General features: G+C 45.0%; 1 protein-coding gene and 1 non-coding gene across 3 annotated transcripts in view; both read left to right on the top strand.

Moving 5' to 3' along the window:
• The window catches only part of Arsb (arylsulfatase B), a 169761-nt gene that overhangs the window by 106033 nt on the left and 35748 nt on the right, over window positions 1–27980 (top strand). For both annotated transcript variants that reach the window (XM_041663582.1, XM_041663583.1), the window contains one exon: window positions 3343–3413. In XM_041663582.1, the coding sequence (XP_041519516.1) occupies window positions 3343–3413 (71 nt within the window). The remainder of the gene's footprint in view (window positions 1–3342; window positions 3414–27980) is intronic.
• On the top strand, window positions 1045–1169 carry LOC121456026. Its single transcript, XR_005975579.1, has one exon. It is a non-coding gene; the product is annotated as a small nucleolar RNA SNORA24 (small nucleolar RNA).

The raw sequence follows: 27980 nt of genomic DNA, 5'->3' as shown, positions 1-27980 counted from the left end.
AAGGTGAACCCAAAGAAAAACATATAGGCATCCTCCTGAATAATAACCTTCATCAGGCGATGAAAGGAGACAGAGACGGAGACCCACATTGGAGCACCGGACAGAAATCTCTAGGTCCAAATCAGGAGCAGAGGGAGAGCGAGCACGAGCAAGGAACTCAGGACCACAAGGGGTGCACCCACACACTGAGACAATGGGGATGTTCTATTGGCAACTTACTTTGTAACTGTGAATGGAAACTACACAACCCCCTAACCACATTTCCCCTCCCCCATGCTTTATTCCCTCCTTTCTTAGAATTTCCTTCTTCCTTTCTTGCTCCTCTTTACTCCCATCCCCCATTCTAAACATTGAGACCCCCAAGCCCTTTACTGAAGGCAGAAGAAATGACTTCAGCCATGGAACTTGAGACATTGCCATTTCCAACTATAAAGACAGTTTTGTTCAAAGACCTGCAAGGAAATGTCAAGACTTATGATCAGTTACTGTGATAGATTATAAATAGGTAGAATACAGTTAAATCCCAAATATTTACTAATACCTTCTATACTACTCAAACATTTTGTATTTGTTGAGATGGATAGTTGTCTCATCTTGGGACTATGTCCACTCTTAGACTGTGTGAGCATCCGAGCTTTAACCTTGTTATTGTTTTAAGTGTTCTGTTTGTACCACCATGGATGTTTCCACAGACAATACATTTGTTGCTGCTGTTTTGGTTTGCTTTGTAGCCCAGGCCGACCTCAGACTCACAGTTCTCTTCCCCAAGTGCTCAGCACCTCGTTCTTGATTATGTTTCTATTTCCTAACAGTTTAAAAGCATGTTAGAAAGTCAAAGTCCTATACAGTTTCCTTGTACTGATTCCTCATCCCAGTGTACAGTCTGGCGTATATTTTTCCATAGTCCCATAATTACCATCTTCCCTTCTTGTACACAGCAACATGGCTTTTATGTGATGCTAGGGACAGAACAAGGTCTAGTACATCCTGTGCAACGGCTCTGTCACCAAGCTGCATCCCCAGCCCCGTGTGCATCGTTTTGAGTTTCATCTCTTTCTGTCCTTGGGCTGCTGTGGCAGTCTCATTTCCTGGCCCTGGGAGAACATATTCTTGTTTATTGGCGAAACTGTCACCATTTATCTGGTATCAGACCCTGACTGGCAGCATTTTTGTTAAGAAGCTAGGGTGCCGGAGTCTTGGGCATACTTTTCTACATGATTATTGAAAGGTTTGTAAAAAGTTTAAGTAGTCATGTGTAGGTTTCTAAAATCCATCCCTTTCCAAAGCGTTAACCCATGTGAATTATATGAGCTTGTCTTGAGATTTTACATGTTTTTAAAATTAGGCAACCCAAGATTTATATTTTATTCAATTCCCCTAAATGTTGATTTGGTTTTCTTAATAATCTGGAATCTCTCAATATATTTGTTATTGTTTTAACCACTTGTCATATATTGTATTTTCTTGGCATGTCTTTTAACCACATCCTTGCTAAAATATCTTGATTAGCATATTTTAAAAGTAGAATCGTAACACACTATGACAGTTGGGGGCTTGGAGATCCTGTTGGCATCTTGAGAAGTCTGCCTGTAAAGACTTTCCCAAGGATAATCAAAAATGATTGTCAACAGACTTCAGGTTCAGAAAGTCTCATCTGACGTGATTGCTGGGAATTGAACGTGGTTCCTCTGGAAGAGCAGTGCGTGCTCTTTACTGCTGAGCCTCTCTCGTGGGCACATTTTCTGATAGTTACCCTTCTCTTTGCCCATCTTCCTTTCCTTGCATTCAGAGCCTCTGCACCCAAACCTAGTTTGGAACTAGCTGTCAATCTCCAGAATCCATAGGTAGGCAGGGAAGTGTTTTCAGTAGAAAATAGGAAGCGTCGAGTCCTAGGACATATGTCGTGCTGTGAATTCCATCCCGTCCTGCAATGCTGCCTCTCAGGACTGAGGACTGTGGAACATGCTATGCGAGGATTGTCCCTGGAGACCAGGCCCTCTCTGAGTGTTTTGCCTTCAGGTCTCTAGAGGGAGTGTTTCATGAGAGTAAGGGTGAGGACAAACCCTCATAAAACATTTACACTAAATATGTTCAAGTTGCATCTCTCTGTGTGTTTACATGTGTGAAATTAATCTTAGTTTAGAAAACGATGATGCTAGTTGAGGTTCTTTGATTTGGTTTTAAATTTACTAATTATATTTTAGCATTTTCTTACTTGGAAAACACCAAGTAGCAAATTGATGGATGGACCATTTTGAAACGTTGCTGTCTTTGAAATCTGAAATAACTATTATAGAATGAACTGTGAGTTTGGCTGTGGACCCTGGGCCTTCTGGAAATCATGTCTTTATGGTTTTATCAGGAACTTTATGGTTTATTCATGCATGCCTGAGTCCTGTGATGTTAACTGTATTTTGCCACCAGCAATGCGTAGCAAGAATACTGGATTAGCAAGTGTCTTCAGCTCTCTTCCAGTGGTTTACCCTGATTCACAGCTTCCACGAGGTCAAGATGAACTGACCAGGGTTCTTTAGGGTGTTTATACTTCCAGTTTTTAAAGAACCCTACTTTCAAAGTCATACAGCCCAATATTCTTCCAGTAACTTAGGACATAGTTTCTTTCCTGTAATAGGAGCAGATTGAACTAAGAGACATCAATTTTTTCTTTGGTCAATTTAGGTTCTATTGGTAGTTACATTTTCTTTCAAAGAAGGTTTAAAAGGCATGTATTTAATTTGCATTTCTATTAAATCTGTGATCCAGGTGTAGCAGTATAAGCATACAACCTCATAACTTCAGCAAGAAGGTCAGGAGTTGAAGGCAGCCTTTGCTGTATAGCAAGTTCCAAGTCAGCCTGGGCCACGGGGGACCCTGACTAAATTAATTAATTAACTAATTAATTAATTAAAAATAGATCTGCGGTCCCTTTGGCTATGAGAAAGATTTGAAGACTGCGGCAGATAATGAGGAGGCTGCTACATCTGCAATTTTTGAGTCACCAATTTGAAAGATGTTCTTCGTTTCCTTCTACACAGTACGACGTCCCCACAGATGACTTGAATATTATGTTTCTTCCATAAAGAATGGTTACATTTAAATCTGGCCATGGTGTCATCATGTGCCTGACACTGACATTTTTATGTGGAGCTTCCAATAATCGTTATGATGTAGAGAGATGACCCAATGAAGATCCACCATCTACGGCTTTTAGGTACATCGGAATAGTGATAAAATTGTTTCCTGGCAGATTTGTTATTTTCTGTAGGCATCAAGAAAAGAAGTCATGAAACAGTGCATACCCGTTTGAGAGGAAGTTAACTTTTCCTAAAAATTCTTTTCCAGCGAAGGAATCCCATCCCCCAGAGTGGAGCTGCTGCATAACATTGACCGGGACTTCTTTGACAGCTCACCGTGTGAGTACCCCACCACTGCTGCTGTGTTAAATGTTTTGCTGTGTTTTAGTAGATCCTCCCACTCTAGCCTAGCGCCCTCTACCCACCAGAGTTACTGGTAGTGTCAACATTTCCTCCTGACACTTGTTCTGGGAATCTCACAATGGCTTCAGTGTTCTGTGAAGTTGGTAAATTCTGGCTCTCCCATTTGCTGGCTCTATGTAACAGGAGCCCACAGGAGCCCCGAGTCCCCTTTCCACCACCAATATCATGGCATTGCCTGTGTCACCTAAGAGTTCCAGAACCTTTTTGTACAGAAAATTCACCATCAAAAAAGCCACTGTCCAGCTCTGGAGTTGTATGAGCCTCCACAGCCTCTGATTGGGTTGGCCAGATGCTGTACAGAACCTGCAGAATCTCACAGGTGTGAGTTTCCTAAGTGTCCTGGGAGTCATTCAGCTTCATTGTACCTGCTGCATACCGGAGCCTTGTCAGTTCCTCAAAGGGTGTTGTTGCATTCACTGTGCTCATGTGGGGGCCATGCCACCTCCTTCCCAGACACTGGACTGCCTTGGCCAACTCTCTTTACTTCTTCATTCTTTCCTTGAGAGCACAAGAGCCCGCCCCTTACACATTCCTGCTCAGAGGGTTAACCTGGTGACGTCACTGAGCACCCAGCACCTCTCACCCGGCCTTGTCATGCTGTTGCCCAGCATTGCCTGTCCTGCTCGCCATTTCAAAGCCCATAGTGGATTATATCATCCCAAAACTCAATACCTGTTTTCTGCCTCTTCGCAGTTTCTAGAGCATTCCAGGGGCCCCATGAAAAACAGTTGTTCCTTCCTTAGTGTTTCTTAGTGGCTCTGAATAGCATCGGACACACAGTCTAAGTGGGCATATGGTTTTCTTTGTCGTGAAGGGTCTGGATGGCAAGATCCAGGACTTGTGTGTATTTTGACCCTCACTAGTTAACACAAATACCCAGTACCTTGATAAGCAGTCACTAATCATTAATTGATCACAGAGTGGACAACTGTGGGAGGGATTAGATGCAATTAAAACTATGAAATTTCCAGGAAAGTGGGTGAATCTGGGAATTATTAAGCAAGGTAACCCAGAGTGATAAAGATGGCATTTTCTCTTCCGTGAGCAGCTCTTAGCTGTTAATGTTTAGGTAGATGAATGCATGTGAGTGTAGATATAGTCATGCAACTGGAAAGAGGACCTTGCAAGGGGAAAGAGGGGCTTTAGAAAGGGCGTCAGGTGATGGGGGAGTAGGGGTGGACAGGAAAAACAATTGTTTGAAAATGTCATATGAAATCTAATAGTATGTTAACTTTTAAAAGCTAAACACCACCTAACCCAAGTGGATGTATTAAACCTAGAAGAGGAAAGTGTTCTAGTAACAGACAAGAAATGTCTCTTCTAGAGTAAAATTACATTAATGGTAAGGACAAGACTGTGGGTTAGACCCTGAGGACATCCCAAATAGGCTAGATTTGTGCTGTCCACTCTGGTAGCCACTAGCTACATGTGACACTGAGCACTTGAAATGTAGGTAATTATGAGTTGAGAGATCAGTTCTAGCACTTGAAATGTAGGTAATTATGAGTTGAGATATCAGCTCTAAGTATAAAATACATATCAGACTTTGAAGGCTAGGTACGCATATGGTGCATATATGTTGTGATGACAGTACTTTGAATATGTTGAGTGCACACATATGATGTATACATATTGGAATGCTTTGAAAGGACAGTACTTTGAATATGTTTAGTTGAATATACTATTGATACTTCCTCTGTTTCTTTTTCCTTTTTTAAAGTGTGACTGATGGAAACCTTAGAATTATATATGTGGTTTGCATTATATTTCTGTTGGTCTACAAGCGCTATTGTAGAAGGTGCTAGAAAATAAGTTTATCTGCTACACAGAGAATCAGAGACCTTTGATTAGCTACCTGGAGGCTATTATGGTAACTTTCGCTGTACCTGCACACCTGAGAGACTTGGCCTATTCCAGGAATACCAGAATCTCCTGGGGTGTCTAGAGAACAGTGTGAATGCAGGAGTAGATTTAAAAACTTCTCATAGAACCCTGGTCCAGGGCATCTGGAATATGCTTCCCACATAATGGCTCTGGACTGTCTTCATTTGCTAAATCCTCATACCAAAATAAATAAATAGCCTGTGCACTTACTGGGCTATAGTTTAGTTTGGCATTAGGAGTGACAACCTAGAGCCAGCTTCTTAGGTGGCCATCACAACGCTGTTTGCTATCACTTTTGACTGCCCTCCCTAAAATACTCCTAGCAAAATAATAACATGAACAAGAGGTTTCTGCACAATGCAGGTTAGTAGGGGTGTGGAAGTCGGGATAGGGGACTCCACTCCTCAACTGCTTGATTGTTTTCAATGTGTTATTTGTAGCTGAGCTAAGTTCCATAATTGCGGTCATTAATTCAGGGGCACGATTTGGCCTCTGTTGTCCCTTGCGCCCCTTATAAAGAAGCCCTTGATGTTGGCCTTCCTCACTTACTTGTTCACAGAAGTGAGATGTTCTTTGTTGTCTGTGTCTATAGGGAGCACCAGCCCACCTCCTTCTCATTCAGAATGACCCTGCAGGCCTTTCTGCTATGTCTGAATTACTTCAGTCTGCTTGAGGCAAAATCAGAAGGAAAAAAAAAACTATGTGTGGGGTCTGCTGCTTTTTACCATGAAGACATGAACCTGCTTTCTTTTCTATGCAGTTATTTGCAGGGAAAAATTAAATCCAGTCATAAGAAAATTTTAACTTAGACGACACCAACATCTGGAAAGCCAGATAGATATTCTAGAAACTTTTGTGAAACCAGGAAGCAGCCAACTTAGTGTATCAAGTAAGGGCTGACATTAGCTCGTGTGACTGCAGAGCCATGGTTGGCTGCAACTCTAGTGTCTCCCAGACTGAGTATCAGACTCAGGGGAGGATGGTTAGGGAGCACGCTGTGAAGGAGCATCTATTCATAAACAGTAATGATGCTTCAGGCACAGTCACACGTGAATGTATAGAAATGAAAACCTTAGAAGCGTTATAAACAATAGACTAGTTTGGGTTGATACATGGTTTTGTTATTGTTACATCCCATTCACCTCTCTGAGCCCTGTCCTCTTTCCTGTATCAATGTCCTCTCACCTCATATGCTGTGTGAACTGGTTGTTTCCCAGGGGAGCCCTGCCTTCTATGTCCCCCCCCCAGGTTCCCACAGAAGCTGGTTCTTCCTAAGCACTCCTTAGAGTAGCAGGGACATCCAGGGAAATTGGGCTCCCTCCTTAGGCTAGCTGCCCCATTAATAAAAGAATTTAAAAACAGAGTCAGAGGGAAGCTCAGGGACCATTTTATTAGCGTTTGAAAGAAAAACAGTGCATTCCAGCCGCAAATTTTGGCAGCTGCTGAATGGGCGTAGGTGGAGAAGAATGAAGAGGGAAGGAAGGTCATGCCCTCGGAGTTGGGGTCCATGAGAGCTGGCATGGTCGCAAGTGGAGGGAGGTTGGCAAGCAGTTGCATGGCAGAAAAGTGGGATGTGGGGCTTCAGAGGATGAGCGAGAAAGCAGGATGCTAGGGAGCGCACACTTAGATGGGGAAAACATGCCTGAACTTTTGGAATAAGGCACAGAAAAGGAAAGAAAAATTATACTTTTGAAGTTTAGAACTCAAAAAGCAGGCAGCTTAGCAGCGAAGATGTGCAATCAACTGCATCAGGGAAGAGACTTTATGGAAGTATAAGTGAGCACATTATCTCATTAAGGGATAATTACTCCTCCCATCTCCTTAGAATGTTATTAGGTGAATGAGCTTTCCTGGAGAGTAGACTCTGGCCGTCTGATTGAGAGGCCAAGCTCAAGGGAAGAGACAGCATAGTATATAATGTTGTAGTCTTTGGAGGAGATCAGAGTGTTATATCTCCTCTCAGGGCCAGAGGTATTCCATTCTTTTGACTAGAAGGCCTAAGGAGAGGCAGTTGTAATGTTTTCCTTTCTAGTGTTAGCAGGGAAAAAATGGGGTCCAAAGCCAACCACGAGGAAGAGGTCTATCTTCAGTGCCCTCCAAGATGACTAATCTCTGCCTGCTTAATGTTTGTGCTCATTCGTTGTTTTGGAAGTGAGCTGAAATTGGGGAATAGATATAATCACATTTCCACCATGGACTCCCAGAGGTCCAATCCAAAGCTGGCCATTAGAAGGGATTAGTGTCTAGCTGGAACTTCAGCTGCTCTCACGTGAGGCCTTCAACCAGGTGAGGTGCTCACTGAGCAGGAGAGAGAGATAGCAATTGCCCTCCTTCCATTCTCTGGGCCTCGGCTCTTCAGGCCTCTTCTCTCTTGGCCTCTGCTCTCTGAGCCTCCGCTCTCTGGGCCTCCACTCTCCGAGCTTCCGCTCTCTGGGCCTCCACTCAGGGAAGGACCAAGGACACTGCCTGTGGAGGGCAGACTACGCGCAAAGCCTAGCACCCCATACCTCTATGCCTTTCTTTTTGGTGGTGTGACCTAGACCCAAGGTCTTTCCCTAGAAGTAGATAGCAGAAGTAGCCAGTGAGGACTTGAGGAAAAGGATGTTGTTGTTCACAGTGAGTTATGGAGGGGACTGGGGAAGCAGCTGTGATGCTGGGTGTGAATTTAGCTTGTATAAACGGAGGGCTCTCCTGTGCTATATTCCGTGTTTCCCAGAACCATCCAAATCATGGGAAGAACCCCTATAGTGACCTCAGCTTGCAGCTGTCGGGTTGGTCCTGGTCCTCTAATCTGAGACCACATCTCACCTCGGATGTTGGATGTCATCATGAGAACTCCAGAATACTCCACTTGTATGACATATGCATAAGTAATTCATACACATGTGCACACACACACGCACACATACACACACACGAGTTGTGCTAGCAGGAGCCCAACTATTGGTGAAGGGCACTAACAGAAGTTAGCATAATCCCTATCACTGAAAGCCCACTCTGTGAAATGGCTCTGCAGCGTTGCTATGAGCTCAGGCAGAGACCTCTTCTTTTTGGGTGTCACTCTGAGATGTTGCTTCTGCTAGCGATGATGGTGGAAATGGGGCTTAGTTTCCTCTCCTCCTGTGGTGGTTTGAATAGGAATGGCACCCCATAGACTCATGTGTTTGACTGCTTGGTACCTAGGGAATGGCACTGTTAGGAGATATGGCCTTGCTAGAGGAAGTGTGTCACTGTAGGGGTGGGCTTTGAGGTCTCATATGCTCAAGCTACGCCCAATGTGGTACACAGTCTCTTCTGCTGCCTGCAGACCAAGACGTAGAATTCTCAGCTCCATCTCTGATACCAAGACTTCCTGCATGCTACCATATCCTGCCATGGTGATAATGGACTAAACCTCTGAACTGTAAGCCAGCCCCAACTAAATGTTTTCCTTTGTAAGAGTTGCCATGGTCATGGTGTCTCTTCACAGCAAGAGAAACCCTAACTAAAATACTCCCCATACAGACATTTTCTCTAGTATAGTTGCCACATCTGCTGGGGGTGCAAGACTCACCCAGTTTCAAATTTGAATAGAAAACAGCCTGGTTGGCATAAGTAGATCACTATGGCCATGCCTTCAGAAGTTATAAACCAACCCGTGGCCCCAGCCTCTCTCTCTCTCTCTCTCAGCTTTCTTTCTGCTATCATCTAGACAGATCTCCTCCCCACCTGCTCCCGAGGTCATGAGGTCAGACTCACGAAGGCAAGCGACTGGGAACCAGACCAAGATCTTTCACCTGTGAGCTGAAATAAGCCCTTTCTCTTCAGTTGTTCCTGTCAGGTGTAGTCATGGCAACAGCCTCCCTTCACTCTCCGATGCCAGTTTTCTGTATTGGTTATTTCTGTGACTGTATTATCTGTTGCAAATAACGCAGCGGAGGAGGAAAGATGTGTTTCGGACAGGTGTCCATCAGGGAAGGGACGGGGAACAGATCTAGGAGCAGTTCGTGGCGGGAATGTGCGTTTAAACGAGAGCCGTAGAGGACTTTTCAGATCGCTCCAGACTTTAGCTCCTTTAGTTTCCGCAGGGCTTCCGAAGAGCAGGAGCTTTTGCTGTCTCCAGTCCATCATGTCATGCTTACATCTTTCCTACCCGTGCTCACCTGCTTCCCGTGCAGAGAGACATGCTCCAAGTAGATGCAACATCACCTGTGTAGCTTGCTCAGTGCCTTGCGTGTATGGAAATGTATGCTGATCAGGGAGTCTGTGACCACTGCTTCCCTTTGATTACACAAGCTAGCAAGAACAGTGATGGTCTCACCTATTTTTAGATTAGCTGCCTGTCTTTCTGCAGAACATGGTGAGTGTGGTAGGCTGTGCCAGTCACACGCTATGCATTGTTGCATAGAACAGCAAAGTTCTGGAGCGTTCTGGGTTGTCAGTCTGATACCCCCTGCCTCCTTTTCCTAGCCCAGATGAGGAAACCAAGGTTTTAGGTCCTTTGTAACTGTTAAACAGCGGAGCTTGGCCTCGGGACTCCTCCCCTCACACATTTCCAACCCTACTGATTCCAGGCCTCTCTCATTTCCTGTCCTTCACTTGTTTGATCAGAACCAGGTCAACTGTAGTGACAATCAGCTCATTTCAATGATGGCCTGCTGGGGTGTGCTATATTTCAGTGAACCTGGGAGAGTGGCTCTCATGGTGACACCAGCCTTACTGGCTTCACGTACAGTCTGGCTCTGGATGGTGATTGCTTCTGACTTCTGATCCTGGGCACCCTGTTCATGCCTTGTGCTATTTCTCTGAAGGCAGAAAAAAGAATATTGGAATGGGCGGTATCAGTGTGTAGAGCGTCAGACTTGGGTTTCAGTGATAGGTTGACTCATTTCTTGAGCGCCTGGGACGAGCTCTTCCACTCATCTCTTTTGTCAACAACACACAGTGACAGTGCTGCTCTGTAAACAGATCCCTCTGCTGTGAGCACCAGGTATATCGTGGTTGCTGGGGTGGGGAGGGTGCTGCACTTTCTACTTTATGTATTTCTACAGTTTTACAGTTTCTACATGTCACGTTCATAGTCGGAAATGATGTGTTAGGTGGGGTTTGAAAAGTTACTCAAGGCTCGTGGAGACCGGCTATGCTGTGTGCAAAGTCGTGACACTGTATTGGTCAGAGAGGCGGGTGTGTAGCTAGGCTTCTCGGCTGTCAGCTTCTCAGACCCACAGACCCTCAGACCCCGCCTTGTCTGTCGAATTCTATCTTTCAGTAGGGAGCTTATTTCATAGCTCATCTTCATGCTTCCGGATGCTTGCAGAACTGCCGGTATTTGTCACCTGTGGTTTCTCACACATCCCCTTGCCTTGGGTCACTCTGTGCCCTCCCTTTTTGAATTTTCAGAGGCCTAGGCCTCCTCCCCCATTCTGGAAAGCTCTCCTGCTTGTTCCTGGGTGTGACTTTCTTGATACCTTGAGCAGCCCGACAGCCGCATGCCCCGTCTCACCCACTCCACACAGCAATCTCAAGCGACATCCGTCAAACCTTTGCCGCTAACTCTCCGTCTTGAGCTGGCTTTCCTCCCGAGAAAATACAGAAACCAAACCCAAACCACAGCACTTGAAGCATGCTAATTAATCCTCACCATGGATGTTGGCTATACAACACTAGCAAATCCCATGGCCCCAGTTTGATGTTTGGAGAAATCAGGGTAATTGGCGTCAGAGGACGGAGGCTGACTGGAGGGTTTGGGTTGGCCCTGTCTCTGGGAGTGAGGCCATTTGACCGAGGGCCAGCTGCCTCACCAAATTCCCTCTGCACATCACTGTGGGATTACTTCTCTATAACCCTATTGCGTTTCATTGCTGTAGAAAAACACCTTTAAAAAAAAAAAAGCCTGCGACTGGATAATTTATAAACAAAGGATATGCGTTCAGCTTATAGCTTTGGAGATTTAAGCATGGCACTGATATCTGCGCCCTCTGGTGCAATCCTTGTTGGCTGTGTCACATTGTAGGGGTAGCATCAGGAAGTGCATGTGTAAGGGCAGGACCAGGTGGTGATCCTGGGAGCCCCGAGGGGAGGGCCAGCCTTGTCTTTGTTTACAGTCAAGGACTTCATTTCCTGAAGAGGGCAGCATTGCCTTCCATGGCCTAATGACCTGGCACTAAGCCCCACCTCTTAATGGTGGCATCACCTCCCATCATCACCTGAGACTCAAGCCTTCATCTTGACTAGGGACACACTCAAACCATGTTCCTCTTTTACGTGTGTGCTGGCCCCACCCCAGGGTTACCAAGGAGGCAAACTCTCTCGTTCCCAACTAATTACTTTGGTTCCTTTCCTTTCATTCTGCCACAACAAGACATCTAAACCACAGCTTTAAACTTTTCTGTGGCCGAGATAAAACATCTGGATGAGAGGCAAGTTAGGGAAGACAGGTTTATGTTGGCATACAGTTCCAGAGGCAATACAGTCCACTGTGACAGGGAAAGCATGGTGGCCGGGCATGAGGCTGGCCTGGCAGTCAGGAAGCAGCTAGATACATTGCAGCCAAACACAGGGAAAAAATCATTGGCTAAAACACTTAATGACTTCTTCCCAGGAAGGGTAGTTGAACAGAATTCAGCTGTGCTCCGACAGTGCTTAACTACTGCCCCAGTGGTCCAGGGAGAGGTGTGTCCCCTAACCTGTCTCTGAAGATTGAACTTTTCTCATAAGGCATGCCTCCAGCCCCTCTTCCCTTCAAAGTACCTCCTGTCCTGCCCCTGTGCTTTGATTCTCAGGATGAGCTGGCCCACCTGGAGAGACAGCCTGCCTCCTATTCGGGTACTAGCTGCTCAGCAATCTCTTCCAGCTACACCTTGAATTGCCCTTTGTCCTGTAGCCCAACACATTCACAGATGCTGGGAAAATCGGGAGAAGGGACTCTTTGGTGTGGGTGGTGGGGGTGTATGGGGTTTGGGAGTATGAAGGATTGCAGGGGTGGAATGCATTACTCTGTCTACGACAAACACTTAGTTGTCCTGGATTTTATGAAAAAAACACAGAGTCGTTTGGAAGCTAGTTGGAGAAAAGAATAATGTACGAGTTCAATAAATTTAAATAACAGAGGAAGGAGTGGTAGAGATAATGCGAACTGTATTTGGCTAATTGTCAGTGGTTTCCGTGGAGTCTAAGTTGCTCTGAGTGCAGGACGAGGAGGGGCGGGCTCTTCACCTCAGGAAGCTGCGGGAGGAGAAAAATCACCACAGGAAGTGGCAGGCTGTGTGTGTAGGCACACTCAAGCCTGCTTGGGGCAGAGAGAAAACATCTGAGTAAAGGCTGGCCAGCCTCGGGAGTGGGACTTGATCCTGCCAGCGGTGGGAGCTGCCTAATGGCTCTTGTGCAAGTAATGCATTAAAGTGGGAGCATGGACACACGGTAAATATCAAAGATAGTGGTAAAAATCATAGTAGAACACCCTGGCCACGCTAAAATAAGCCTTGCAAATGTTTTAGTACGTCTTTTACAGTTCTCTCGCGCGTTTTTATTCATTGGTAGACACATATTAACACATCCTTACAGGATTCGAATCATAAATTTGAAGTTAATTTAACATAAGCTTATAAAGGCACTGATTTCTAGAATTCTTGTATGATAGTTTTATGAATGGTCACATAGGTTGGTGTTATATGAGATGAATCTACCACTTCTACAATAAAATGCTTTGCTCAACAATTGCCCTAATCCTGCATTTTTAGGATATTTTCAAAGTTTCACTCTGCACATGATTTCCCTGATGGTTAGCACCGTCCGCCAGCTGACAGGGTCCAGGAGCACTGAAGAGGCACGCCTCCTCCCATGTCTGGAAGTGATTATCTAGTTGATTGAGGTGAAAAGGCCCAGCCGTAATGTAGGGAGCACAAATTTATGATCCGGGGTCCAGAACTGGATGAAAATGAAAAAGTACACTGAGTATAAGCATCCATCAGCCCTGTGTATCCGATCCCTGGGTTTCACATGGTAAAGGGAGAGCAGGGGCTCCCCCAGGGTCCTGACCGCCTGCCCACTCCTCACACTGGGGCACATGCACGCACAGATGCACACACACATAAAATAAGTAAATACAATGCTTTTTAAAGCACACATTTTAAATGTAAATTTTAAATTTTCATTTTGCAGAATTCTTGGCGTTCATCTACTCACCAATATTCCAGTTTCACAAGGGTTTAATCATTTGTCTTTGGCCGTTTATAGACGTTTAATCATTTACTGCTGGCTCTTAGGTATACCAGAATGAAAACAAGCAGACGTACAGATAGAAAATAGCGCTCGTGAGACTGGGGGTTTGTAGCAGTGGCAGATTGTCCTCTTCACGAACAACGTGCTTTGCCGTCGATCCCGCCCTTCCTGAGGGACTGCCCACAGGTGCCAGAGGTTGCACATTGTCAATCATTTTTTTAGGTACCTTGTGTTTTATTACTGGTGTCAGGGGTTACTTTTATTTCTGAATTCTGTTAGCTAACAGGAGGCACACAGAGGAGTTTTTTAATGTTCTATTTTTTATTTTTTTTTTAGAGGTGGGGGTTCCTAAGGATGGAATTCAGAATACTACTAACATGTGACCCCAGCCCTGCCACTGAAGTTTAGACATTTAACAGACGGTTGCTTTTATATCCAATCAGTGTCGTTGTTAAACTCAAGTCTAATGACTTGATGCCAGTTTGATCCTAGCAGGAGAACTATCTGTGGTGATAGTAGCTTGTTGCTTCCCTTTTATCCCTTTGCCTTCGCCCATTTGTTTCATCTCATTGCACAGTGAGTGTGGACAGCGGTGATGGAGAGAATGCTTGTCTCTGTCCCAGGCTCGGAGAGAAAACTTTCAAAGTTGACCCCATTAAGAGTAAAGCTTGCTGTGGCATTTTGTTGTTTTTCTGACAGTGTTTCTCCCTGAAGTCCTGGGTTCAAATCCCAGCACCATATAAACTAGGCATGGTGAGACATACCTGTCATCCTGGCATTCAGGAAGCAGAGGCAAAAGGAGTACCACAGCTTTGAGATTAGCCTGATCCCAAAAGGGGGTTGCAGGTAACCCTGGCTACAGAGTAAAGACCCTGCCTTTAAACAAACAATCAAAACTTTTTTTTAAAGCTAATAGTCTTTGTCCAAAGTGTACGTCTGGCCCTGCAGCTCACTTGGTAGAGATTTGTCTAGCATGCTTGAAGCTCTGGGTTTGTAGCTGGGTATACAAGGCTACACCCATTATCACAGCACTTAGGAGGTGGAGGCAGGAGGAGCAAAAGTTCAGTGTCTTTCCTCAGCTACAGAGCAAGTTTAAGGCCTGCCTGAGATACAATGAGAAGTTTTCTCAAAAGTCATCAATGTAAAGTAGTTGGCTATGGGAAACACAGACCAGTTCATATTTCTGCAGCTCTGTTTCGTTTGACCTTGATTAACTTTCAGACACAGTGACTTCACACAGTTAATCCTCAGACATCCCAGAGTTCTTGCTGTCACCGTCACTGCCTGTTTTTGTAATCTTACATGTTTGTGCTTTTGTTTTCCATGAGTAATACTTCAAGACTGGTCTATTTTATTAGCTCATTCAGAGGATATTCTTCGAGCTTTGCTGGTCCTCTTCATTGTCTGGATTTTCTATTAACTTCTGTTTTTTATTACTTACTCCCCCTAAGCATTTTTCAGTTGTAGCAAGAATACTTAACTCCAAGTCTGCTCCCTGGATAAATGTGGAGGCACCCAATGCCACATCGTGGGCTCTGGGCACAGCACAGCACAGCAAGGCATTGCGGCTCTCCCGGGTCTGTTTACCCTGTGTGACCTGCCACCCTGCTGCTGCATGCACCCCCTCTGCTAGCTCACAGATACAACCCTTCTTTGGAGAAATATCTTTTCAAGCCTTTCACCTACTTTTTAATGAGGCTAGTTATGCTTTTCCTGTTGAGTTATGTAGATTTTTTAAATGATTTCTTTCTTTTAATTATATATGCATTGAGTTTTACCTCCATACATATCTGTGTAAGGATGTCAGATCCTCTGGAACTGGAGTTACAGATAGTTATGAGCCTCCATGTGCATACTGGGAAATGAATTTGGGTCCTCTAGAACAACAGCCAGTACGCTTAACTACTGAGAAATCTCTCTAGCCTCTTGTGAGGGTTTTAAACTTAAGTAGTTGGAATTCCTTAACTCTTAACTATTTACAGCCTCTATGATTTGCTAAGAGTATTTCCCATTCTGTAAATGCCTTTCCCCTCTTGTCGGTTATTTACACACACACACACACACACACACACACACACACACACACATCACTTTATTTCCAATTTTTGCAGAGTGACTACCTTAAAGCAAGTTTACTAGCATTGAGGTCCTTTTTATGCATTATGGCTTCCTTGTGCAAATATTTCATGGTAACTCAGTTGGCTGGTAGGGAACAACAGACTACTGTTTCTCACCACTATGGCACGAAGAACCTGCTCGTCTGGAAGCAGGGTTGACTTAAGTGTTCAGTGCCAAGCTAGGCCCTATCAGACAGACAGAATCACAAACCAGTCCCCTATAAGCATGAGTATAGGCATACCTAGCTAGAACATGAGTGCCAGAAGTGCCCTGCTCCACCCCAAACATACACACACCTCACCTCAGACTCAGATGTCCATCCTCCTGGGATAATTTCATCTATTCAGTAGTCCTTGAAGGCCAAGGACACTAAGCAGGATTATGCCGAGGGTACTGTCGCTGTCATCCGTAGAAAAGACCCTTCACGCCTGAACTGCTTCAGCTGCAGATTGACATCTACTGAGCACACAGTGAGTGAGGAAGCAGCCATTCCAGCACTTCCTATTTGACTGAACACTCAGTGATATAGAAGTCATGGTCTGCACCGTTAGAGGTGGATGACTCGCCCTTCAGACGGTGCCCTGTTCTGTGTGGAGCCTGGTCAGAGTGAAGGAGAGATGACAGCACTGTTTAGGGGTCCTGTAGATCTGCCAGGCAGCTGACCCAGCACCTCCTCCCTGGTGTGTATTTACACAGCTACAAGTTGGGTATAAAACACTGAAAATGTTGCAAATAAATATTTGCCAATCAAGTATCTGGGATGAAGTTACTCTCCAAAATTCACAAGAACACCTACACCTCCATAGCAAGAAATCAGTCCATGTTAAAAAAAAAAGAAAGAAAGAAAAAGAAAAGAAGAAAAATGGGTAAAGGCCCTGAACAGAAATTGTTCCTTGAAGATATACAAATGGCCAACTAGTCTAGGAAGAACCACTGGGCATCTCTAATTCTGAGGGCAATGCAAATCAGAACTGCAATAAGCTATGGCCTCTCCTGTTTAGAACAACTTCTATCCAAAGGGTATTCATGTATTTTTGCAATGTGATCATCAGCATTTATTATCATTGTATTTTTTTTATTTTTTGCCACACACATGAGTCCTTTTAAAATGTCTTTTAAAACTTGCAAATGTAGCCAGGTATGGTGGTGCACACCTGGTGTCCTAGAGGGCAGCTGCAAAACCATGTGTGGTGGTGCATCTGGTGTTCTAGTGGGAAGCTGAGAAGCCAGGTGTGGCAGGGCACACCTTGTGTCCTAGTGGGCAGCTGCGAAACCAGGTGTGGTGGTGCATCTGGTGTCCTAGTGGGCAGCTGCGAAACCATGTGTGGTGGTGCATCTGGTGTCCTAGCGGGAAGCTGAGAAGCCAGGTGTGACAGGGCATCTGGTGTCCTAGAGGGCAGCTGAGAAACCATGTGTGGTGGTGCATCTGGTGTCCTAGAGGGCAGCTGAGAAACCATGTGTGGTGGTGCATCTGGTGTCCTAGAGGGCAGCTGAGAAACCATGTGTGGTGGTGCATCTGGTACCCTAGCGGGAAGCTGAGAAACCAGGTGTGGTAGTGCATCTGGTACCCTAGTGGGAAGCTGAAAAACCAGGTGTGGCAGTGCATCTGGTACCCTAGCGGGAAGCTGAGAAACCAGGTGTGGCAGTGCATCTGGTACCCTAGCGGGAAGCTGAGAAACCATGTGTGGTGGTGCATCTGGTGTCCTAGTGGGAAGCTGAGAAGCCAGGTGTGACAGGGCATCTGGTGTCCTAGCGGGAAACTAAGGCTGCACTGTAGAGGTCTGAGGTCAGACTGGAGTATAAAGCAGGTGTCCACCCAGCCAGGTCTGCATAGGAAGATGAATACGGAGTTAAGCTTCTCTTCAGTGAGTGTTCTTGGTTGTGCTGTTCTTGACCTCTAAATTATATGTTCATCTTCCTCGGGAGCACTTTCATAGTTTGGCATGCTTTTCTGTGCCTCGTGCTATTCTTATCTAGCCAGCGAGTATAATGGATGGATTCTATTAAAATTAGTACTGATAGCTTATCTCTGCTAGATAACAGTAAACTGTTAGAAAACTCTCGAGGACTAGTTAAGCTAGCTCTCCGTCTCTATGACTGAGGACTGGCCATGGACAACTTGAAGAGAGAAACAGATTAGGTCACAGGGGCTTCATTTCATGGTTGGCACTCGGGCAGAGCCTTGTGTGGTGGAAGCTTAAGGCAGAGGGGCTTTCCTTCTTTTCCTCGCTGCAGACAGGGAGCAGGGTGAGAGTGTGTGTGCAAGGGACCAGGGCAAGATTAGAGCCCCAAGGATTCGCCTAGCTACCTCCTTCTTCCTCACCTCCTACCTCTCACCATCTCCCCCAATAACGCCATCACACTGTGAGCCCACCGGGGATGAATCCACTTATCGATCGGGACTCTCAGAATTCATTCGCTTTGTGGGGAGTCACATCAACTTGCAACCACCCCTCAATGTATGAGACTGAGAGGAGACACTTCGTATCGAAACTATAAATAAACTAGAAACTCATTCAGCGGTTGCCGCAGATGAGCAGTGGATATGGTGGGCTATCCGAGTAGGAGGTACTCTCTGGGTTTCTGTGTTAGACGGAGCAATTGATGGAGTTGGCAGTGTTTTAGACATGCAGGTGACTGACTGTCCGGTCCCTTTCCTGCTCTGTCTGACCCTCTATTAGGACGGGCCTCAAGCATTTACTCCTTCATCTGCTGTGATGAAGGTGCTCCTGGGTGCCTTGAAATAAATGATCCTAATATTCTTGATCCATGGTAACAAAAGAGGCTGCCAACTGGGGTTCCCCTTCTATCATGAAACCTACCTTTATTTCTAAATTAGCAATATTATAAAAAATATGTCATGTATCTCACATTAATTTTTGTTTTGTTTTTTTGAGACAAAGTCTCCGTATGTAGCTCTGGGTGGCCTGGAACTCACTGGCCACCAACTCACAGAGATCCGCCTGCCTCCTGTGTGCTGGGATTAGAGGCGTGTGCACGACTTTCTCGCTTATTTCTTAAGCACAATCCTGTTTTCTCAGGAAAGACGCATTGGGCCATTGATACCTTCTCCTTTAGTATGCAGTGAGTTTCAGATGCTCATGCTGTCTGCCTCCTCTCCTCAGTTCTCTGCAGAAGCATTTGGAATGGGCTGCATGCATGACTAAAGAGAGTGGAGAGAAAATTATGTAGAAAGAAATAATGACAAGAAACTGTTAACTGTCATCAATGCTGTGTGCTAGGAACCTTGCCGCGGCCCCGTGTCGTGTACCTGGGCTGTGTGCTAGGAATCTTGCCGCAGCCCCGTGTCGTGTACCTGGGCTGTGTGCTAGGACTCACGTCACACCCCCATGTCAGGTACCTGAGCTGTGTGCTAGGACTCACGTCACACCCCCATGTCAGGTACCTGAGCTGTGTGCTAGGACTCACGTCACACCCCCATGTCAGGTACCTGAGCTGTGTGCTAGGACTCACGTCACACCCCCATGTCAGGTACCTGAGCTGTGTGCTAGGACTCACGTCACACCCCCATGTCAGGTACCTGAGCTGTGTGCTAGGACTCACGTCACACCCCCATGTCAGGTACCTGAGCTGTGTGCTAGGACTCACGTCACACCCCCATGTCAGGTACCTGAGCTGTGTGCTAGGACTCACATCACACCCCCATGTCAGGTACCTGAGCTGTGTGCTAGGACTCACATCACACCCCCATGTCAGGTACCTGAGCTGTGTGCTAGGACTCACGTCACACCCCCATGTCAGGTACCTGAGCTGTGTGCTAGGACTCACATCACACCCCCATGTCAGGTACCTGAGCTGTGTGCTAGGACTCACATCACACCCCCATGTCAGGTACCTGAGCTGTGTGCTAGGACTCACGTCACACCCCCATGTCAGGTACCTGAGCTGTGTGCTAGGACTCACATCACACCCCCATGTCAGGTACCTGAGCTGTGTGCTAGGACTCACGTCACACCCTCCATGTCAGGTACCTGAGCTGTGTGCTAGGACTCACATCACACCCCCATGTCAGGTACCTGAGCTGTGTGCTAGGACTCACGTCACACCCCCATGTCAGGTACCTGAGCTGTGTGCTAGGACTCACGTCACACCCCCATGTCAGGTACCTGAGCTGTGTGCTAGGAATCACGTCACACCCCCATGTCAGGTACCTGAGCTGTGTGCTAGGAATCACGTCACACCCCCATGTCAGGTACCTGAGCTGTGTGCTAGGAATCATGCCACACACCCCTGTGTCGTGTACCTGAGCACACATCACAGCTGCCCATTGTAGTTTTTAAAAATTGTTCATCATTTCCTTCTCCTGTTTAAAATGTTTCCTGAGACCAGACATTTTCATCTCTCATACTCATATATGTACACAAGCATCTAGATAGTGGCACAATGAAAAGAATTCGTAGAATAAATATTCTGTTTCATTTAAAGTAAATTAAGAAAGATTCTGAGACACCTTAAAATATTTGTTGGGAGATGGTGATAGATAGATAGATAGATAGATAGATAGATAGATAGATATGTAGATAGATATGTAGATAGATAGATAGATAGATAGATATGTAGATAGATATGTAGATAGATAGATATGTAGATAGATAGATGTGTAGATAGATATGTAGATAGATAGATGATAGATATGTAGATAGATAGATGATAGATAGATAGATAGATGATAGATAGATAGATAGATAGATAGATATGTAGACAGATAGATAGATATGTAGATAGATAGATAGATAGATAGATAGATAGATAGATAGATGATAGATAGATGTGTAGATAGATAGATGATAGATAGATAGATGATAGATAGATATGTAGATAGATATGTAGATAGATAGATATGTAGATAGATAGATATGTAGATAGATAGATAGATAGATAGATGATAGATATGTAGATAGATAGATAGATAGATAGATAGATAGATAGATAGATAGATAGGTTTGGACTAGAGAGATGGCTCAGTGCACACAGCTCTTGCAGAAGACCCCAGTTAGGTTCCCAGCAACCACATGGCAGCTCACAACCACCTGTAATTCCAGCCCTGACACCCTGTTCTGGCCTCTTTGGGCACATGTGTTCATACGTACATATACAGACATACAAACATACACAGAACTTAAAAATAAAAATAAATTTCTTTAAAAAAGAGATTGGCCATATGCCAGATACATCATTGAAAGAGCTAGTGCTTGCTGGCCAGATGGGACATGAGGGAGCCTGAGCTTGACTCTGATGATTGTAAGTTGAAGGAGCATTTACTTGAGACTGGTACTTATTCAAATTCATTGATTTAACCAGGCAATCAAAGCTACTTAGACGACTTATATTCACCTCAAGTCATTGATTTTATATTGTTTTATAAAATCTTGCAAAAATTACTTAATGCATAAAATCTGGCGCCACACTCAAAAGCAAAATGAAAAATAAAAGAGGAAAGTCATCTTAAGTACACCTTCCTTTATGATCTTCTGGCTGCAATAAAGAGTTATTTATAATATAAATATTTCATTTTTAGAAGTTGAGGACTACATCTGAGTTGCTTCTTGAACAAGTTAGTATATAGTACTGACTTCTGTGAATAACTAATGTTTCAAAATGTTGGAGATTAAAAATGGATCTAGACTCTTCCCTTTATCTAATGTCAGTCCTATCTTCAAATTTATGAGGTGATTTCTAACACATATCTCCATAAATATTAAAAAGCAGCATTTGCCCCACCTTTGAGCTCAAATAGATGCACATTCTTTTAAAATGAAAATATTGACAGTGAGCACCAAATTCGAAAAGAAAGAAAACGATGTGTACGATGTATATAAATCACCAGGCTCTTGGGAGAGAATGCGAGTAAATCTAAGAACCATACTTTTTCTTGATTGTACATTTTCCCTGTAAAACAAATCACTTTCCCGGCTCTGGGTGGCTGACAGCTCCAAGGATGACATCAGCCCCTCGACTATGCACTATCTGCTTTCCTTCAGATAACTCAGTGGCACTTCATCAAGTTTAATGATTGAGATGAATTAGAAACCAATGGGGGTTGAGTTTAAATTCCCTTAACTGCTATGCATAATGTGTTCCTGACCTTAGACATACTTTTGAGCACTCCCGAGAATTTATATTGCCCATGGGTTTCTCTGTTTCTAGAAATAGAAGTGAGCGAGTGAAGGAGCATGCACTCCTTCGAGTTCCAATAGTATCTGTCAAAATGTACTAAATTACGCTGTGGTGCCTCATTAATCCACACCAATCACCCTCTTTCCTGCCTGTCTTAGCCCCACTCAAAACCAAAAGGATAATAACCTTGGCGCTGTTATTCTGCTTTGGGAAAAATCACATGCAGTATCTTCGCTGTAGTGCTTTTCAGTAGTGGGCAGACTCTGATGATCAGTGAGGCGAAAGTGCAGAGGTTATATTAGAAATTAGGGTGTTGCTCGCAAAGAAAACAGCAAGGTGTGAACAGAAGCAACCATTCTTGCAGCTCCTAGGAACTTACCTGTGACTGTCAGGTGAGGATGATGATGATGATGAGGAGGAGGATGATGATGATGATGATGATAACAACAACAATAGCAACAACACTTGCATTTCAGACATCTGGTCTACCACTCTGCTTTTAAACCAATGCTGCTCACCTTTGAATGCTCTTGCAGATTTCCTGCTTTGCTTGATTAACATTGGGTCAGAATTCATCATTTCTTTTTCTGTCCTTTAAAGATTGTGTTTGGGGTTGGGGCAGAGAATTCACGTCTGATGAGGCCAGAGGCACCAGATCCCCATGAAGCTGGAGTTTGCAGGTGTGTGTGAGCAACCTGATGTGGGTGCTGGGGACCAGAACTTGAGTTCTCTGGAAGGTATAGGTCCTCAGAAAGAGTAGTGCAGGCTCTTAACCCCTGAGCCACCTCTCCAGCCCCGAATCAGCATTTCTGATGACTTTGTAGGTAGTGCCCAGGCAAGTGGCAAGTTCTTTGACTAAAGTGTGAGTAGAGAGCCATAACACAAATGATTTTCACCTAATCTGAATCTCAAGTCTTATAATTTAATATATGTATATAAGTATTGTATTTAAGACAGAAACTTTTTAAATTTCAGGGATGGCTGAGGATCTGGCTCAGTAGATCTTTTGCCTAGCATGTGCAGGACCCCTAAATTCAACCCCTAGTACCACACACACAAGTCCTTAAATCTCATAGATGATTTTTCTGAGGATTTATAAGCCATCCTCCCAAATTCTTGTTTAAGTTGGCTCTGTAGCAATGTACATTGTCTTCCTGATTATCCAGATCCCAGCATGTTTTCCAATACTAGTGTAGTTAAGTGTGTCTGACCGAAACACAGCTCAAGTCAGCAGGCAAGACGGTTTTGAAGCTTGACTCACTCATGGTTCTTTGCCCTGTTTTTTTTTGATATCTGTGCTGGCTGGTCTTATGTCAACTTGACACACAAGCTAGAGTTACCTGAAAGGAGGGAACCTCGATTGGGAAGATATCTCCACAAGATCTGACTGTCAGACAGTTCTTAATGAATGAATGATGGAGGAGATCCCAGCCCATGAGGGTGGTCCATCCCTGAGCTGGTGGTCCTGGGCTCTATAAGAAAGCAGGCTAAGCAATCCAGGGGGAAGCAAGCCAGTAAGCAGCACCATGGCCTCTGCATCAGTTTCTCTCTCCAGCCAGATTCCTGCCCTGTTTTGAGTTTCTGTCCTGATTTCCTTTTTTTAACAATTTATTTTTAATCTATTTATTTATCTATCTATATTTATTTATTTTTGATTTTTGGAGACAGGGTTTCTTTGTAGCTTTGGGACCTGTCCTGGAACTAGCTCTTGTAGACCAGACTGGCCTCGAACTCACAGAGATCTGCCTGCCTCTTCTTCCCAAGTGCTGGGATTAAAGGCGTGCACCACTACTGCCTAGCTACTGTCCTGATATTTTTGGATGATAAACAACTATATAGAAGTGTAAGTCAAATAAACCCTTTCCCCCCAACTTGCTTTTTGGTCATGGCCTTTCACTGCAGCAATAGAAACCTTAACTAAGACAATTTCCCATGATGTCAACATTCAGAAAGACAACTTGGGCTCCCAATAAATGGCAGTGATCTGAACGTCTTCCTGGAAGGGGTTCCCAAATTGAGAATAAGGTAGTAGGCAGTGAGCTCCCTGAGACCTTGTTTGGGTGTGGGCCTGTCTGCTTTACAGAAGTAAAAAAGGTTTCTAAACTTAGAAGTGCTAAGGTTGGGTGCAGAAAACTCATCTTTCAGAAAGATTGCATAGAAAAAGCAGGTGCTGCTGTGTGCTGAGGAGGCCATCTGTAAAGAGCTGACAGGTCCCTCTGGCCCCTCTTTTGGCACCTGTGCATTTGTTTGGCTGTGAGGTCAGGATCTGAGATGCCTGTTGTTCTGCCGCTGTGTCTCAAAAGACCAAGCCCTTGCTCACCCAACACCATCCTAAGAGCCCATCCTGTGCTCTGGGCCCAGCGTTTCTGTGCCTCTTGAAAATGAAAGTATTGCCTAGAATTTGACAAGCAGGTGTCATCATGTATCCAGCCACATTCAGAGGGGAGAATGGGAGAATTTATTGTTGTTATGGTTTCTTCTCTAAGTGTTGAAAGATTAGCAGCAAACACTCTATCTAATAAAAAGAAAAAGTGTTTTATATTCAGTGTCAGTTTTATAAAAAAAAATAATAGAGGCATCAAATGGGATTAGAGAGAATATACAGAAGTGTTACAGTGTCCCTTAGTGTGGGGAAGTGCAATTATAGACAGTTTTCATTCTCTTTTAGGTCTTATTCACTGTATCTATTTTTTTTACAATTAAAAGTTTTTTGTTTTTTAAATAAAAAGAACAAAGGAGAAGGGAAACAAAGCAATACTGTGTGCAGACTGGACACCCCCTCCCAGGGCCTTAGGGCTGGAGTTAATCGTTTGATGTCTCTACATGGTATAGATCTGTATACTGCCTCCATGACAGTAATAAATTATAGTGTCTTGGTAAAGACCAAACTCATCAATTTTTCCAAAATCTGTATCTGATTAATTCTACAAAGGTCTGGGTCAAAGTTATTCTTTAAAGCTTGTTATTTTAACAAAGAAACCCAAGGTTTCTGGGTTTTCAGAAAATTCATTACCACCGCACAGCAGCAAAAGGTCACAAAATGCCTCCCTCTGCAGCAAAAACAGCATATAAGAAAAATCTCTTTTGCTCAACATCCCATTACCCCAGCAAAACCAAGAAAAACCTCTGACATTTCAGATCCTATTGCTTCAGGGGAAATAAATGTTCCCTAGATCATGGAGAAAAATGACAAACAAATTAATGAAAAACAAATAGATCCCTGCAGCGTCCCAGGCTCTGCCAGACCAAACACACTCCACGTCAACCTTGTTCTCAGGGCTTGCTCCGTCTGCAGAGTGACAGCTTCCACAACGGCCTCTGTGCCATAGCTCCAGAGAGCTGTACACACACCAGAGCACTGCAAATGAGAAAACACGCAGCAGGAAAACAGAAAGAGAAATTCGAGTGTCCGCGCATCTATAACTGCGGTGGGGAAGCTGTGGCTGGCACGGCGTTGTTTAAGTCTTGGTCTAGTAAGTGGAAGCATTTTAGGAGTGACTCAGCCCCTTCTCACGATGTAGAAGCAGAACTGTAGCTTGACTGAATGTAGCAGTGCTAAGTTCTATCACGCCCTAAAACTTCTCCCTTCAGCTCTGCCTCATTTGCACCCCTGAACACACACTTTCCCTGGATCTTCAATTTCCTTTATTAGTTCCAACCTCAAGTACGTTTCCATCATTTTTTCCTTTTTCTTTTATTGTTTGCTTTTGAGACAAGCAGCGAGGATAAAGCCAGAGTTCACCATGACCCCCGCCGCAGCTTTGTGCCTCTGCTAACACGTTTGACTTGCCCTGCCAGTCCTTCAGTTACTCATTTACACAATACAGATAAGTGAATTGCAAACGTGTGTGATACGCTTTTTTTTTAAAACAACCATATACTTGGTTTTATATAATTTTTTTGTCTGTTTTGTTTTGTTTGCCATATGCTTTAGTCCTCATCAATATGGAGGTTTTTCGAGGTTGGTAAGTACAGGTCAGTGGCTTTCGGTGGGGCCTGTTTCACCTCAGGGAGATTTGGTGACTTTTCGAGAGTAGTCACTAATGGGTAGAGACCAAGGATGTTGACAGTGCACATCAGCACTTAGCAGAGAATTGTCTACACACAGGGTCCAGAATGCCGAGAGCACCCCTTAAAATCTTTTCCTCTGAACTGTTGCACAGCCATGGTTCATTCCGCTCACCACACCACAGTGCATACTCAGCCCAGTCTTTCTTTCCCTTTTCACCACAGTCGGCTCTCCTCCCTGCACACCCCTGCCTTAATCCATCCCTGCTGCTGTGACGACATGCCACAGGTCACACACCTCATAAATATCAGAAACTCACTGTGCACAGTTCTGGGGGCCGAGGAGCCTGGCCGGGATCAAGGTGTCCACAGATGTGTCTATAAAAGGCTTCATCTCCGAGTCCGAGATGGTGCCCCATCGTGATGACTGTGCTAGGCAAAGAGCACAGGGGCCACAAGTGAGAAAGGTGTGCATCTGTCTGTTCCTCATGTCCTTCTGTAAGCACACTAACCAACCCCGTCCATCCTCTTCATGGCGGAGGAGCCACCAGCCAAATCACTCTGCCTTACTGCCCCACCTCTTACTACCTTGGGGTCCAGTTTCGGGGGGCCATGCCTACAGCAGCCCCTACATGCTACCTTCCCAGCTGCCTGTATATTTCCCAAAACTAGTCATGGGGCTTTCCCTCAGCACACTTTCCCCCACCGTGGCTCTGCCCCTGGCCGCCCATCCCTTCTCTGCTCTGTGGTACCATGCTGGCTCCCCAGAACTATACTAGGCTCTGGGAACAGGGAAATGAACTACAGGTGGGTCCTGCTTTACAGACTCTCTGGTCTGTCATCGGGGATTCTGCCAAGTTTGCTGAATGACTGACTGACTGATTAGATACAGTATTACAGATCATAAAGGCCATTGAGAAATGCTTTTTATCCGTGGTTCAGAATTTATTGCGCATTTTTATCTTGGTGACCATTTCTCCTGAAACATACATTTCAAACGCTAAATTAGGAAGAAAACTCCCCTCACCTTTGCCACCCCTCGCTTTGTGCCCCTACAACACCCGTGTGTCACACAGTCATTGTGCAGAGAGCACACTTGGCCTCGGCCAAGGCTAAGAGTTCTTGAAGAAGCCATCCCACTTGTGACCGGCTGAGGGGACGCAAGGGTGATCACTCCACAGCCTCTTTCCCTTGCCCGGCCTTCCAGCCTCCTCTGGATGGTAAGGCCTTCATCTTCTGCAGCCTCACACTCCTTCCAGGAGACTCCAGGCATGGTCTGAGCCGAAGAGCTTCTTGGTCCTCATCTCCCCGAATCAAGGAACCTTAAACACCTACCTAAAACCCGACAGCAAAGGAAATCTCAGCCGTAAATTCAATCCAGTGTGGAAACTAAACTCTTCCTCGTACTCAGTGTTCACTGTGAAGGCCGTCGGGAGAGAACAGTGGGATGTGACCCACATGCCCCTGAAGCCAGAGCCTGCCAGGACGGGAGCTGCATAAACAGCCACTTAGAATGTAAAACAGACTGAAGTCAACGCTGAAGGGAGGATGCAGCGAGGCGGCGGCTTAGTTGCAAAGTGGGACCAAGCAACACATCTGACAACAGCTTTCACCTAAAACCAGAGGCTCTGTTCCGTGGATTTTCTTCGTTCAAAGGCAAGGCAAGTGGGGTTTTGAAAGGAGAAGCGAGGCAGCAATACGTGGAGTTTTTAGAGAGCCACTCTGTAGAGCTTTTCCTAGTCGGCGAGGCCTGAAGAGAGATGGGGGCTCAGCACCTCAGTTCTTAACGCACAAATGAGGTGATGTTCACCTCAGATCTTGTGAAAGACTCCGGCGCTGTACCCTGTGCCATCTCCATGAAGCTGAGCAGCCCTGGTTGTCCATCAAAGATTTTAAAATTTGACTCATGTCTATTCAAGGGCATAATGGAATTCTTAAAGACACCCCCTTAGATCACTTTAGGACTAACTGGAAGGTTCTTCAGGGGCTCTGTCTATATCTGTCCACATTTATAGTTCTAATTGCCCATGAGGTCCTGGGATCGGAAAGGATATAGCTCAGTGGTCCCCAAAGCTCCCTTGGATAAGGAGGTGGATTGGAGAGGAAGTCATGAATATGGGCAGGAAAGAGGTGTTG

This window comes from Microtus oregoni, unplaced genomic scaffold (genome assembly GCF_018167655.1).
Source record: "Microtus oregoni isolate MIOR12 unplaced genomic scaffold, Mior012 000014F_ref0000157, whole genome shotgun sequence".
Classification (NCBI taxonomy): Eukaryota; Metazoa; Chordata; class Mammalia; order Rodentia; family Cricetidae; genus Microtus; species Microtus oregoni.
This window is presented reverse-complemented; position numbering and strand designations above follow the sequence as displayed.